At 37.3% G+C, this 15778-nt stretch overlaps 1 protein-coding gene across 1 annotated transcript in view; it reads left to right on the top strand.

The window, feature by feature from the left end:
• The first annotated feature begins 190 nt into the window (after window positions 1-190).
• The window catches only part of LOC127945069 (UHRF1-binding protein 1), a 31210-nt gene continuing 15622 nt past the window's right edge, over window positions 191-15778 (top strand). Inside the window, exons 1-5 of the mRNA XM_052541614.1 lie at window positions 191-384; window positions 12390-12552; window positions 12658-12696; window positions 13706-13797; window positions 14311-14500. Coding sequence (XP_052397574.1) covers window positions 341-384; window positions 12390-12552; window positions 12658-12696; window positions 13706-13797; window positions 14311-14500 — 528 coding nt within the window. The 5' untranslated portion in view covers window positions 191-340. The remainder of the gene's footprint in view (window positions 385-12389; window positions 12553-12657; window positions 12697-13705; window positions 13798-14310; window positions 14501-15778) is intronic.

Raw genomic sequence — 15778 nt, 5'->3', positions numbered from 1 at the left:
ATATATATAATGTATATATGTATAAATATATACATATATATGCATTTAGCAGACGCTTTATCCATATATGCGTTCACTTGAAGCTTCATTACCAAGCAATATTAAATACTTAGCAATAAAGCTCTTTCTGACTCTGGGTCTCTATTTAGTAATGAGGACTTTTATTTTGACGTGCAGTCGGCGGACGTCGCGAGGCGGCGCTGCTGATGTCACGGGCGGCAGCAGCAGCAGCAGCGGGTCGTGAGCGGCGTGTGAGTGTGTGTTTGTGTCTGTCTCTCTCTGTGTGTGTGAGAGAGTGTGTGATTGCCGAAGATGCTGGAGAGGTAGCTGCTCTGACGGGATGGCCGGAATCATTAAGAAGCAGATCCTGAAGCATCTGTCCAGGTAAGACACGGCTGGAGTGTCATGTTTTGATTCATCAGTGTCAGATGAATGGCTGTCGGTCTGATCACGGGTCTCACAGCACTAATAAACAAACACACATGCGCTCGGTGTGAATGCAGAGCCTGTGCGTGATCTCACATCAGTGTGAACGCAGATTTGACAGGCAAACAGATTGCAGCATCAGTGCTGGGATAAACACACACACACACACACACACACACACACAAACCCACTGGGCCTGTGAAAGAGTAGAGTCAGGTTAAATTTGCCTTATCTCTTGAGGTTAACTTGGGAAACTCATAAACAGCATGGTAGGTAATATGCAGGTATTCTGAGCTGGTAAGTGAAGGTTGCAGGTTTGAATCCTGCTGATCAGTGGACTCATCACTGTGTCTCTTGGTGATTTTGTCAAGATGTTGGACGTCCTGAAACATTATTCATAAAAGCACTTCCATCAGTCCAATTCTGGTCATTTTCTTTGGGTTTTAGGGGTAGTTGATGGTTTATTTAGTCGCCAGTATAAAAAGATGAGTGTTGTTTTATTTATTTTTTTAATTCTCATTTTAATTATAAAGTTTGAATTAATTTAAGTATTTTTTTTTCTGTTATTATTTCTGGAAATATTTTATTTCAGTTTGTTTTTTAGCACTGCAAGTTAAACTTAATATATAATTTTAGTTATATTTCATTTTATTTCAAGTAACTCTTTTTTTAATAGTTAATAATAATAACTGTAATTTTGGTGAACTTTACCTGTGTAGTGTGTGTTGTAAGATTCTATACAGTAAAGACAGAAGAATCTGTTTGGCTGAACTGGAAGCCCTTTACCTTTTTCCTTGATTCAGTTTTAGATGAAAGATTGTCCTGAAACAGATTTGGTCCAATGAAATCTGGGCTGAATGGTTCTGTTACTCTGTAAAATGGCAACTTGGCCATAATAAAAGTTCATGGTCTCCATTTTATCCTTGGCATTTTAATGCTTGGTTTGAATTGTTGGTACATGATTAGAGAAAAGGGGCTGGGGCATTTTTTACTTGAATAAAAATCTGCTATATTGATAATATACCATATGGAAGCCCGTTTCTGCCACTAAATATAAAATAAAACAAGGTAATTGTGAATTTTTATCTCATGATTCTGACATTTTTCTCAGAATCGCTAGTGCTGAAGTCAGAATCGCAAGCTCTAAAGTGAGAATCGCGAGCCCTAGAGTCTGAGTCGCGAGTCCTAGAGTCTGAGTCGCGAGTCCTAGAGTCTGAATCGCGAGTCCTAAAGTGAGAATCGCGATTCCTAAAGTCAGAATAGCGAGTCCTAAAGTGAGAATCGCAAGCCCTAAAATGAGAATCGCGAGCCCTAAAATGAGAATCGCAAGCCCTAGAGTCTGAATCGCGAGCCCTAGAGTGAGAATCGCGAGCCCTAGAGTCTGAATCGCGAGCCCTAAAGTGAGAATCGCGAGTCCTAGAGTCTGAATCGCGAGCCCTAAAGTGAGAATCGCGAGCACTAAAATGAGAATCGCGAGCCCTAGAGTCTGAATCGCAAGTCCTAGAGTCTGAATCATGAGTCCTAAAGTGAGAATCGCGAGCCCTAGAGTGAGAATCGCGAGTCCTAAAGTGAGAATCGCGAGTCCTAAAGTGAGAATCGCGAGCCCTAAAGTGAGAATCGTGAGCCCTAAAGTCTGAATCGCGAGTCCTAAAGTGAGAATCGCGAGTCCTAGAGTCTGAATCGCGAGTCCTAAAGTGAGAATCGCGAGTCCTAAAGTGAGAATCGCGAGTCCTAAAGTGAGAATCGCGAGTCCTAAAGTGAGAATCGCGAGCCCTAGAGTGAGAATCGCGAGCCCTAGAGTCTGAATCGCGAGCCCTAAAGTGAGAATCGCGAGTCCTAGAGTCTGAATCGCGAGCCCTAAAGTGAGAATCGCGAGCACTAAAATGAGAATCGCGAGCCCTAATGTCTGAATCACGAGCCCTAGAGTCTGAATCGCAAGTCCTAGAGTCTGAATCATGAGTCCTAAAGTGAGAATCGCGAGTCCTAGAGTCTGAATCGCGAGTCCTAAAGTGAGAATCGCGAGTCCTAAAGTGAGAATCGCGAGCCCTAAAGTGAGAATCGTGAGCCCTAAAGTCTGAATCGCGAGTCCTAAAGTCTGAATCGCGAGCCCTGAAGTGAGAATCGCGAGCCCTGAAGTGAGAATCGCGAGCCCTGAAGTGAGAATCGCGAGTCCTAGAGTCTGAATCGCGAGTCCTAGAGTCTGAGTCGCGAGTCCTAGAGTGAGAATCGCGAGCCCTAATGCCTGAATCGCGAGCCCTAATGCCTGAATCGCGAGCCCTAATGTCTGAATCGCGAGTCCTAGAGTCTGAATCGCGAGTCCTAAAGTGAGAATCGCGAGCCCTAAAGTCTGAATCGCGAGCCCTAAAGTGAGAATCGCGAGTCCTAGAGTCTGAATCGCGAGCCCTAAAGTCTGAATTGTGAGATATAGGCCTAAAGTCGCAATTCAGATTTTTTTTTTCTCGGAATGGCCAGCTTTTATCTCCCAATTCTGACTTTATAGCTCACAATTCTGAGAAAAAAAGTCACAATTGCTAGATATGAAAAAAAAAAATATATATATATATAAATTCGCAATTCTGACTTTATAACTTGCAATTCTGAGATTAAAAAGTCGCAATTACCTTGTATTATTTTTTATTCAGTAGCGGAAACAGGCTTCAATAATACCAGGATAGAGATATAAAAATAACTCTTAAGTTCATGTCCACAGTAGAGAAAGACCGTCTGAGATAATTTGTCCTTCTTCAGAAGCCTGAAGTGAACTCCAGTGTTTTGGCTCTGATTACCCAGCAGGCTCTCTGTGGGTGTTAAAACACATGCTAGTTCCTGCTGTTCTCAGTCACAGCTGAAGCTCAGCCAGCTCTCCCTCATTCAGATCAGCCTCTCCACAGCTCACTGTGTCAGCTAGCCGTCAGGCGATCATGCTTGTTTAAACAAACACATACTTCCAGACCTTCTCCTTACAGGGCTTAAAGTTCTCCGGCACCTTGCCAGAAAATACTGGTTCACACCGTTCCGTGCGGCATTTACCTGCAGAAAAAAAGTCATGCTACATTTAAAAACACTTGTTAATGTCACGTTCCAGTTCATGAGTTCACCTTACAATGCAAGAGAGGAACACAGCTTTCACGCTCAACCAAACTAACATTACTAGTCAATCAGAAGTTTTTGCTCTTATGAACACGAGACTTGCATTAGCTGATGATTGGAAAAGAAGCCTGGGTCTCGAGTGCGACACACTGAAAAAGCTGCGAGGCGCAATGGTCAAAGATTTCCATTTACAAACCCCTAGTGTTTAGTATGAGCTCATAATTTTCCAAGTTTATATAGCTTTCATTCTTCAGGTAAATTATATATTCATGAAAATATATATTTGAATAAGGAAAGCGATAACTTTGCCATAGTATCCTTTCAAATGTTAAAGGGTTACTCCACCCTAAAATGAAAACGTTGTCTTTAATCACTTACCCCCATGTAGGGCTGGGCGATATATAAAAAAAAAAGATATCTCGATATTGTCAAAATTTTTACAATATTCAATATATATCTCAATATGTTTGCATTTGCATTTAAATAATAAAAAAAACATGATTTTCTTTTGCCCATAAAAAAAAACTGAAGCAGTGCAAATTAAGTACAGAAAGTGCATTCTGTCAACTTTTTAGTGCATGCAATTCACAGTTTATAAGCAACTGGGATAAGTATTTTATTTTAATTTTTTAAAAAGTTTTTAAGCTAAGAACACAAGTCTGTCAACTGTCTGCAATTTTAATAGAAGCTCTGTGGCATGAAACTGTTCCTACTGACATTAAAAACCCTCTTAGATGGGGAGCTAGTTGATGAAGCACATAGATATTTCTTATATATAAATATATATAAATGAATACCAAAGACTTTTGCATTCTCTCTGTCTATATTATGGAAACTGGTAAACATATCAGTGAAATTCCCCAATAGTAATTCCAAATGGCCATAGCCTATGTTTCTCTATTCAAACATCAGCGGTCGAGTAAGTGCATTTATTTTGCGATCACAAATGCAAACAATACAGTTGAGATCTCACGACAGAACACAGACCGGCTGAACGACGCTTTCATTAGATCGCTCAATTCCAGCTTGTTAGTGTTTTCAGATTATCGTCGGCGGCTCTTCCGCAATGAGGAGTGAGCACGTGCGCATGGTTGCCAGATTGCTTAAAATAAGCAAACACCGGGCAGAAAATGTATCCTTGTAACAGTGGAGCTCTGATTCGGAGATTTAAACTCTTGTTATCTGGCAACCGCTATCAGCTCTCGTAGTAGAGGGGCGTAGAGCAGTCAGCAGTTACAGGTTCCTTTTTTGTACATTCGGCGTGTTCTGTTGGGAAAGTATGCTTGAATTTGAAATATTCTATATTCCCAATATATTCAAATTTTACATCATCGTCAAAATTATTCCGATACTATCGCTAATATTCGATATATCGCCCAGCCCTGCCCCCATGTCATTCCAAATCCGTAAAAGCTTTGTTTGTCTTCAGAACAAGAATGTCATTCTGACAATGACTTTTCATTATTTTCTGGACCTTGAGACTATTATTTACTGGGCAGTCTATGAAATTGTGTTCCGAAGACGAACAAAGCTTTTCCGGGTTTGGAACGACATGGGGGTAAGTGATTAATGACAACATTTTCATTTTAGGGTGGAGTAACCCTTTAAAGTTGCCACAGTTATTGCATTCTTTGCATGTGCTGCACTTTATTTGTACTGTTTTGTTTTATTTGTTTATTTATTAGAATTTGAAAGATAATAACAATATTGGTTGATAAGTGAGATCTGAAAAGAGTAGTGCAAGCCCTTTGATATTTTGCAGTATCTGTACGAACTCTAAGTTAACATTTACATTTTTTTTGTTTTTGTTGTCATTTGAACTGAACTGTAGTTTTCTGTAGTATTTAATGTACCATTATATCATTTGTACAAAACAATTTCAGAAATGTTTTGTTTTAGATCGTAGGTCATCTTGTACTCTGTCAAGGACAAAGCTAACCAGCAAAACATGATATCAAAGGCATCCGAAATGTTAGATGTGTTTGCACCATATTGTAGTGAGAAACCAATTTTTTTTTTTTTTTTTTTTTTCTGTTTCAATTATCCCTCCATAATCTATAATCTGAGCCTGTCAAGGGCTAATGGTAATGACAGATACGTTACTAGTTAGTTTCAAGGAAATAATTTCTTTTATGTGTGTTTGCCAAATAACCCTGTGTATGTGGTCATATTGAGGGTTAGGGATTTTGGCAGACCTCTATCTCTAAATATGAAAATCTGACATGTAGTTCATAATTTTTGAGACACATCCCGGACAATCCCACATGAATAACCTGGGGTTAAGTGCTGTAGTCATATGACAACTCGTGGATTGAACCATCAACCTTCTGCTAATCACGCTGTAGAGAGAGACACCATAAACTCAAACCTGAAGTTGTATGGCTTTTAATGCATGCCGGTCACTTTTGAGTCTTTGAAATACATATTTTAAGCAGTTATCCTCCCAGAAAACAGAATTTAATACTGATGACTCGTCTTGCACTTAGGGGCGTGTGCTAATCATTGTCCAATCAGATCTCTCTAGAATGAGAACACTTGCAACTGACCAGATAATCATGGTTTGTGATTGTGTCATAAACTAAAGGCCACTGACTATTAAAAAAGACAAGCCCTTTAATATACCTGGCCTAAATGAAATAAAAGAAGGACAATTGCTCTCATCAAACCATTTCCAGGGGTTTATAACCATAACAGCCCAAGGATTTGATGTTGCAGTCTGTCCTTTATAAAAGACTGGGATTTTTTTCTGTCATCTAGTTTGCGTTTTCTGGGATAGAAGCTTTTAGCGAAAGGAAAATGGCTTGCGTGACGTTTAGCTGTGGTTTCTTCACAGAAGACTGAACTCACATTACTGACACGTTTAGTTTTCACACTGTTTAGACAGAGATCGTAAGAAAAGAGCAATGTATAATGATGGTGTGAGAAGATATGACCAGATAGACATGATGCAGCCAATTCAAGTGTGCTTTTAGTGGGTGTATTATTATACTCCGAAGTAGGACTGGGCGATATATGAAATATTTAAGATGATTCTGCTTAAGTGATATAGATGGCCTGATGTTGTTCATGCATTTTTATTGGTCATTAAATTTGTCAGTGTTTACCCTGTTCTTGGAGTATCTTCCTCATGTATTTCTGCTCTTGGGGTCTTGGAGTTAAATGAGGAGTTTTTGATTAGGAAGAGTTTGTAGTTTTCGTGTACCTCCGGGAACAGGGTTGAAAAACTCAGTGTGTCATAAGAATTGTAGAGATTAGATTCGTTTTATCAGTAATGATAAAAAACATATAAGCGATGTTTGTTTTATAGAATCTCAATTTAATCTTATGCAAAAATGGCAACGGTTTGTTATATTTGAATATTTTTTGTTTTTTTATTTGTTCACTTATTGTTTGTTATCACTGAAAATGTTTCCGTAAGTCATTGTGTAGTATTTTTGTGTTAAAAACTTACGCTACACTTCAAAAGTGTTCAAAAGAGTTTTTCCCCCAAAACATTCCATTCATCAAAGAGTCCACAGAAATATGAAGCAGCACAACACTGATAATAATCAGAAATGTTTGAGCAGTAAATCACCACATTCAAATGATTTCTGAAGATCACTGAAGACTGGAGTAATTCAGCTTTACATCACAGGAATAAATGGCATTTTACACAATATGTGCACATAGAAAACAATTGTAGTAATATTTCAACATTTTACTGTTAATTGTATTTTTGATCAACTAAATGCCGGCTTGGTGAGAATAAGAGAATTTTTTCAAAGCGTAGTGTGCATGTGGGTAAATGTAGATGTTTTTTTTTTTTTTTTTTTAAGTGCATATTAGTTCATTTATGTGTTCATTTAGTTAAAAGTCAGAAATTGGCTTGTATTATTAATTTAAGCTGTAGTTGAATTTTAGTTGCCGTAAGTGTTTTGAACTATTTCTGAGCTAATATGTAAATATGTTTGAGCATATACACGTTTTTTAGGATCATTATCACATGATCCTTTAGAAATCGCTCTGATATGATGATTCATTATCAGAGGTGGAAACAGTTCTGCTGCTTAATATTTTTTCAGAAATATAAATATTTTGTAATAACAGTATACACAACACCTGGACAGTAATTTGGGGTCAGTATTTTTTTTTCTTTTTCTTTTTTTAAATAAAATCAATACTTTTATTCAGCAAGGATGTGTTAAATTGATAAAAAGTGATAGTAAAGAAAATATATTATTAGAATATATATTATTAGAATTTTCTTTTTTCTTTTTTGAATAAATGCAGTTCTTTTTAACCGTTTCTTCATCAAATATATTAGACAGCAGAACTGTTTCCAACACTCATAATAAATCAGAATATGAGAATGATTTCTAAATGATCATGTGAGAGACTGGATGTTACATGTGACTCTGAAGCCTGGAGGAATGATGCTGAAAATTCAGCTTTGCATCACAGGAATAAATTATTTTTTAAAGTATATTCAAATAGAAAACTATTATTTTAAATTGTAATAATATATCACAATATTACTATTTTTTCTGTATTTTTGATCAAATAAATGCAGGCTTGATGAGCAGAAGAAACTTCTTTCAAAAAGTTAAAAAAATAGTATATATATAAATACACACACACACACACACACACATTTTATATATATATATATATGTGTGTGTGTGTGTGTGTGTGTGTGTGTGTGTGTGTGTGTGTGTGTATGTATGTTTATGAATATTTCAAAAGGATGACACAAATGTATATTATTTGTTTTGCTCTGTCACCCAGCCCTACTCTGAAGTGTCTAGAGCAAGAGCAAGACAAAGAGTGAGAGAAGCACACACACACACACACACACACACACACACCTGCTTCACTCTCAGGAGACAGACACAGTTTCCAGACAGCAGTCTGTTGTTTGTCACACAGTCCTCTGTTCTCTCAGCTCTGTCACATCTTCTGCTGCATTTCTACTCACTGACTTCATTTATTATCTCAATCTTTTAGTGTCATTTAGATTCTGTATTCATATTTTGATTTTTTTTTTTTTTTACATTTTAATACTTTTAATGTTATAAAGTTTTTTATATGTTAAAAGTCTATTCAATGTGTGTTTTTGTTATTTTTATATTTTTATTAGTTTTTATTTTTAAAAGATGTCTGCATAGTTTAAATTACTTTTTCTTTTTTAAATGTATTTTTATTTTAGTACATCGGGATGAGAGATGTTGAACTAGTAGTTGTAATATCTTTATTTGTCCCTTTACAAGGCAATTTATGCAGCATCAGACCTCACAAACATACAGATTTATAAAATACAACACCATAACCAACCATAAAACATTTACGGTACAGTACACAGTTCATATACTATTTAAAAAATCATGGTACCCTTTACCTTTGTGTTTCAGATAAGTATTTACACTCAAGACTGCATTTGAAGCAAAAGACCTAGAAGCTTTAATCATAGCAAAAGTTAAAACGGTTTCAATAAAAGATCTAGAAAACATTACCAATATAGATTCATCCACATCAAAAGACTTAATCTTCCTCAATAAATATAACCATTTTTGTGCTTTTGATACAACACGATTTGTGTTTTCCACCCAACTAAGCTTATCGTCAATAACTGTACCCAAATACTTGTATGAACTAACCTTCTCAACTTCTTCTCCCGCAATAACTACTTTAGATGGAGTATCAACAGAATTATCATATCTTTAGTTTTGGAGACATTAATTTGTAGATTAAAATAATTCATAATGGGCCCAGGCTCTGTGTCACCCTGTTTTAACAGATTTAGCACCATATGTATCATCTGCATATTTAAATAATATGTCCGTCTGAAAACTGGCTACTGCACCTGTCTGTATATAGAATAATAAATGAGCATGACGCTTGCCAGTATCCACATACAGTGTATCGAATGTATAGCTGAAATAAAATAATCTTACATTTTTTAAATATTTTATTTTGGTTAAGGTTTGTTTTATTTCAAGTACTGAGATCTATCTCTATATACTGTATATAGGCCTATGTGCACTAAATGATTGTGATACTCTGTGATGCTAACAGATTAATAACAGTCATATTATTCCCAGTGTTGGGAAAGCTCACTTTCTACATGAACTAGTTCAATTCACAAATTTTAAAATGAACTAGTTCAGTTCATAGTTCAAACTACAAAATTTTGAACTAAGTTCACACAGTTCCAAAAATGAACTAGTTTCATTGTTCTTTTTGCTGCGACCTATTATTTTTCAAAATTATTGCAACAGCCCATATAGAAGCACAGACAGCAATTATTTTATCAGTTTTAACAATGAAACTATGCGTCAGATTTCATCTTCATATCCAATTTTGAATCCTTATCCAACCAGGGTTTACATTAGCATTGAGGGGACAGCATTTCCCCCTTGTTGCTTTAATGCTTTGTCTCCCATTCTCACCGACCTTGTCATAAACATCATAAAATTCTTTTAAATGATCATACGCCTTCTTGCTACATGCTGCTGTTTCCTCGATGGCTTTTTTTTTTTGATGACGCGTCACGCATGCGGCAGACGGCGGTGCGACACTGGTGCTGGTGTTGCCAGATTGGGTGTTTTTCCGCTACATATTAGTGAAGTGAAGTGACATTCAGCCAAGTATGGTGACCCATACTCAGAATTTGTGCTCTGCATTTAACTCATCCGAAATGCACACACACAGAGCAGTGAACACACACACACACACACTGTGAGCACACACCCGGAGCAGTGGGCAGCCATTTATGCTGCGGCGCCCGGGGAGCAGTTGGGGGTTCGATGCCTTGCTCAAGGGCACCTAAGTCATGGTATTGAAGGTGGAGAGAGAACTGTTCATGCACTCCCCTCACCCACAATTCCGTCCGGCCCGAGACTAGAACCTACAACCCTTCGATTGGGAGTCCAACCCTCTAACCATTAGGCCACGACTTCCCCATAACTTCCCCATAAGACCCGTTTACGGTGTGTTTTAGCCGGTTTTTCGCCTGGAAGGCTCTATAGAAATCTGGCGTGCCGTTCACAGACACCAGAATGAACGAGTTGACAGTAACGTTCATCAGGCATTAATACAGCACGTTCAGTTCACGTTCGCCCAAAATATGAACGAGTTCATGACCTATCCTTCAATGAACGCGTTCAGGCACAACACTGATTATTCCACACTGAGAGTGTGTTTCCAGATCGGACTGAAAAGTGCTAATGAGAATTGTGGTCACTGTAGAGTAAAGAGCAGCATGAACATTCTCCAGAGCTGCTGCTTTTGTGTTCCGCTGAAGAAAGAGAATCACACAGGATTCATTAAAGCATCACAGAGTGTCGCATGATGTTGAATCGTGACTAGAGTGCTGTGGTAATACTGTATGGCAGTGTTTTCCCTCTCGTTGATCTTCTGAAGGCTGGGTTAATCTTTGAAGTCATTGAACAGATGGAGATTTCCCATTCAGATGCATGAAACCCTTCAGCTGCTCTGAGCTCTGCATCTTCAGTGAATGTGCTGGTTTTATCTTAGGAAGTGTAAAGGCTGTACAGTGAATATTAGATGTGCTCTGTGTGTGTGTGTGTGTGTGTGATCCCTGCAGGTTTTTAGGGCAGGGGTTAGAAACACTCCCATGGGCTGAAAGCAGTCTCACTGCAGGCCTGCTGTAATCTCATTACTCAGTGTTAGTCAATGACCGTCTGTGTGATGGGGGTTCAGCTCAGACCTTAGTACCTAAAAATACAGCCGAGAGTTCAAGGAACACGAGTCTTACGTGTTCCCATGACTTCAATGCTTGTAGCTCACTGGTCGTTGAGTTTTGTCCTCGAACACAATGACATGACACTTTTATCTGTATTAGATCTGTTTATTTATCAGTTAACACATTAAATCTGGAATGAATGTGAACCGAATATGACAAGCATGTTTTTAATTGGATTTCACTTTGTATATTTTTGAGGGGGTAATAAAAAAATTGTCAGGGTCATACTTCTGCTCCAATATAGCAATAAAGACATCCTCATTACGATACGATTATGAAATAGAAAACCTTTAGTTTAGCACAATGTTTTTTATTTATTTATTTTTCTATTTGAGCAGACCTGCTTATTAATATTTGAAATAATTTGATCGATCGTGTGTCTTAAGATCGCTTAAACTAAAGGGACGGTCGAACTGTAAAATGACATGTGGTGCAACTCCCCTAAAATGTACCGTATTTTTCAGACTATAAGTCGCACCTGAGTATAAGTCGCACCTGTCCACAAATACGTCATGATGAGGAAAAAAACGTATATAAGTCGCATTTATTTAGAACCAAGAGAAAACATTACCGTCTACAGCCGCTAGAGGGCGCTCTATGTTTTCAGTGTAGACTACAGGAGAACTGAGCAGCTTAGAGCGCTCTCTCGTGGCTGGAGACGGTAGTGTTTTCTCTCGGTTCATGTCAAATTAATTTTGATAAATAAGTCACACCTGAATATAAGTCGCAGGACCAGCCAAACTATGAAAAAAAGTGTGACTTATAGTCCGGAAAATACGGTAATGATATTTATGAGTTAATTATTGATTAGAATTATTCAAATAAATAAACATAATTAAATTATTTTAAAAATGTGTTCCTAAATGATTAAGATGAGTGTTTTAATTGTATGCAAATATTATTGTTTTTTCACTTGATTGTTACACCACTTGACATTTTTTGAGTCATCAAATTCCAACTAGTGTAAATGTTTTTCAAAATCATATGAAACTGACATGAATATTTTTGTAATAACTTTTTTCTTCCCTAGTTCGCTAGTTTTACCCCTTTATCATACATACTTTATACTTCGTATACTTTTTGACTCCTAGCTCTTAAAGCATTTAACCAGAGTTTGTTTCGTCTTGTGCAGGTTTACTAAGAACCTCTCCCCGGATAAGATCAACCTGAGCACGCTGAAGGGAGAGGGGCAGCTGTCCAACCTGGAGCTGGATGAGGAGGTCCTGCAGAACATGCTGGATCTGCCCACCTGGCTGGCCGTCACCCGCGTCTACTGCAACAAGGCTTCTATACGGGTAGATGGAGGAATTGTTATTGTTCTCCTGCTAAGAGTTCATTGGAAATGATCAGATATTTAAACAAATTCAGTGTTATTTAAGTGTGTGTGTTTTCTCTGTCAGATACAATGGACAAAGTTGAAGACCAGTCCCATATGTTTGGTAAGAATCTCCCTGTTAATGTGTTTCCCCTCTTTTTTGTCATCTCTCGGTCACATTCTGTCATCCCTCTGTTTATCACATGATCTCCAGTTGTTTTTCACTTCTGCAAAAGTACCCTTGTATCAGTTTTGTGCTTTTCCCTCAAAAGCTGCCGCGTCTGATGAGGTGTCCAACAGTGACCGCAGTCTTTTGCAGTGGCCGTGTACACCGATCATTTCTCCATAGTATTAGATTTGAAACATAAGCAAAATCATAACAGTTGATTTAAAGCAAAAACAGTTGCAAATGTAAAAATACAGGAGAGTGAATGAACTACTCTTGTAAACCATTGTGAACGATAAGGTTGAATAAATCTGGGTTTTTCTTAACCCTCATAACTGTAGTATTTAGTAGAGGGGAACCACATTATGCAAATGTTACTTTTTGCAAAAAATTTGCAAAATTATGCAAATTCTATTTCTTTTAATTACATTTTGTTTTTAATATTTATTTATTTAAAAAGATATAGCTATTAAAAATAAAGTCTCACCTTCTGTGTTCGGGTCCATTTTGACCCGGGTATTAAGTGAGGCTTAAAGTGATCCCGAATCTTACACATGCTCTCTTGGGACTACATTTTATGGATAAACGTGAAAATGCACGCCTATTGATGAACAATTGCAGCATGGAAAATGGATCAACTTTTTCCTCCTAAATTTAAAGTGTTCTTCTAAACGATTTTTTATGATCTATTCAGATATACAGTACCTTCTCACGATGACTGTTTTATGAGCTGAATTCAAAACTGGTCTGCAGATTTTGAATGCTTTATGATGGTTAATGCTCTACCATTACAACATCCCATATTAACTATCATTATATTGTTAACTAGTTAAAAGTTATCTAGATTCCTAAAGCATGCTGCTCTGGAGATCGCAGGGAGATTCATATTTCAGTGTGGTTCATCATAAAGAAGTAACTGACAGCCTCAGAAGTTCTGACCTGAGCTCTGTTTCCTCTCCCTCTGCAGTTCCTGGATAAAGTAGAAGTTGAGATGAGGACCTGTGAGGAACCCCGGCCCCCGAACGGCCCCTCTCCGATTGCCATTACTGCAGGTCAAAGGTCAGAATGATCTGCAGTGTTCCTTTTAGTAAACCAGATCCAGTGTTTTAACCTCACTATGATCTTTTCTCCATCATGCACATTGACGTTCAGATTCATTAGTCAATATTGTTATTTGTGAATGATAATGGATTGATAATGCAGAGTAAATCATATCGCATCATTTGTGCAGCAAACAAATGATTCCTCAAATGGTGAGCATAAATTAGATTTGTCCCCATGGGCCCTTAAAAAGCCTTCAATCTATGTTTATCGCATGTAAAGTCATACATTTTTTTAAATATCTTAAATGGGATTAGGAAAATCTTAATTTCTACTTTAGAAAAAGAGAAATTGTGAAATAGCTTAATTATTTAACTTAAACTAGAAGTGGTTTAAATGCACATTTGAAAATAAAAATATGGCACCTTTGCTCCTACACACTTGCGGTTTCAGAGCAGTTTACAGTCAATGTATAGCCCACATTCATGCCAAGCAACTGCTTATGAAATCTTCTGTTTCTGATCTCTGCAGTGAGTATGGCTTTGCTGAGAAGGTGGTGGAGGGAATGTCTGTGATCATCAACTCCATCACGATTAAAGTTCAGGCCCGAGCGTTTCACGCCTCCTTCGAGCTCTGGCAGCTCCAGGGCTGCAGTCTCAATCCCAAATGGCAGAAGAGCGACCTGCGCTACACACGCATTACACATCCTAAGAGAGGAGAGGTACAGTACAGAGCTGTTTTGACAGTGCTACACACCAGTAGAAGCAGGTTTACGCTTCAATCCTCTTCATGATGGGTCTCCTTGGAACACCTGACAAAATGTGCAAAAATGTCTTTATCTGGTTTTTGTGGCATTACAAAGAGACGCAACACCTTTCAGTATTAACTGTCCGTTTCTTCATTTTAAAGAGCTAGTGAATCATTAAGGTGAAAAATCACAATGGTTGCATAATCCAAAAGCAGCACTGTCATAGTGCAGAGATCAACAGCTGTGAGATCAAAGTGTTTTTACACATCACTTCCCCTCCTCTTGTTCCTCTTTCGCTTGCTTTGCTTCACTCGGAGATGCACATGATCGTGAAAAAGTCCCTTCTCAATTGCTTTTCCAAACTGCCATTAGATGAAGAAATCAGGCCAATCGTTCTGAGATATGAAGAGAGTTTTATTGAGGTTGCCAGATCTTCTGATCCAGTAATGCAGTTAGATACACCTGAAGATGTCCCCTCATGGTCTGTCGTTACAGAGCTCTGCTTCTGCTAGTCCGCGTCTCTCAGGGTTATGCCACAGCATGTGTTTCAGCAGTCAACATGAAATCAGACTCATACAGTATCCTCTATACACGTCTAGTAGTTTTATCACCTACTGTTGAAGATGCACAATACATACATATAAAAGAAATGTTATATAAATATAAAAATCACAATTTTGCTGCAATTAACACTACACTGATTTTACCAGATTTGAAATGAGAAGCATTTATAAGCCTATTATAAATGATAAAAGAAGCTTTAAGGACAAAAACTTGAAGATTTCAGGAAATAAAATAGAGAAATGTTATAAAATGTCATAAATTTTAATATTAGTCTTGTACTTTTACATGTGTAATATAAAATACAATTATTATTAGTCTATTATTACATACTCATTTTTATTTTACTCTACAACAGTATTATTACGAAATGTATTATTATATATTTTTTATCTTTATAATAATCTAAATAATAATTATTTTGTCATTCTGAATAAGTCAACAACAACATGAACACATGAACACCCAAGTTGTGAGTTTTTCCTGAATCAAATAAAACTAACAAAAATTTTATATACACATAAAATATATACTATTTATATTTGCTGTTGTAAGTAATACATTGTTTCTTAAATCTTGCAAATAGACTAATTTAATGACAGTTAACATATGAATGCAATTAAGATTATTACAATAGATAGAGCAAATCAGTTTAATTTTGAAGAAAGTCCATTCAGTTGCCATCTAGTA

The sequence above is a fragment of the Carassius gibelio genome, chromosome A23 (genome assembly GCF_023724105.1).
Source record: "Carassius gibelio isolate Cgi1373 ecotype wild population from Czech Republic chromosome A23, carGib1.2-hapl.c, whole genome shotgun sequence".
NCBI classification, from domain to species: Eukaryota; Metazoa; Chordata; class Actinopteri; order Cypriniformes; family Cyprinidae; genus Carassius; species Carassius gibelio.
This window is presented reverse-complemented; position numbering and strand designations above follow the sequence as displayed.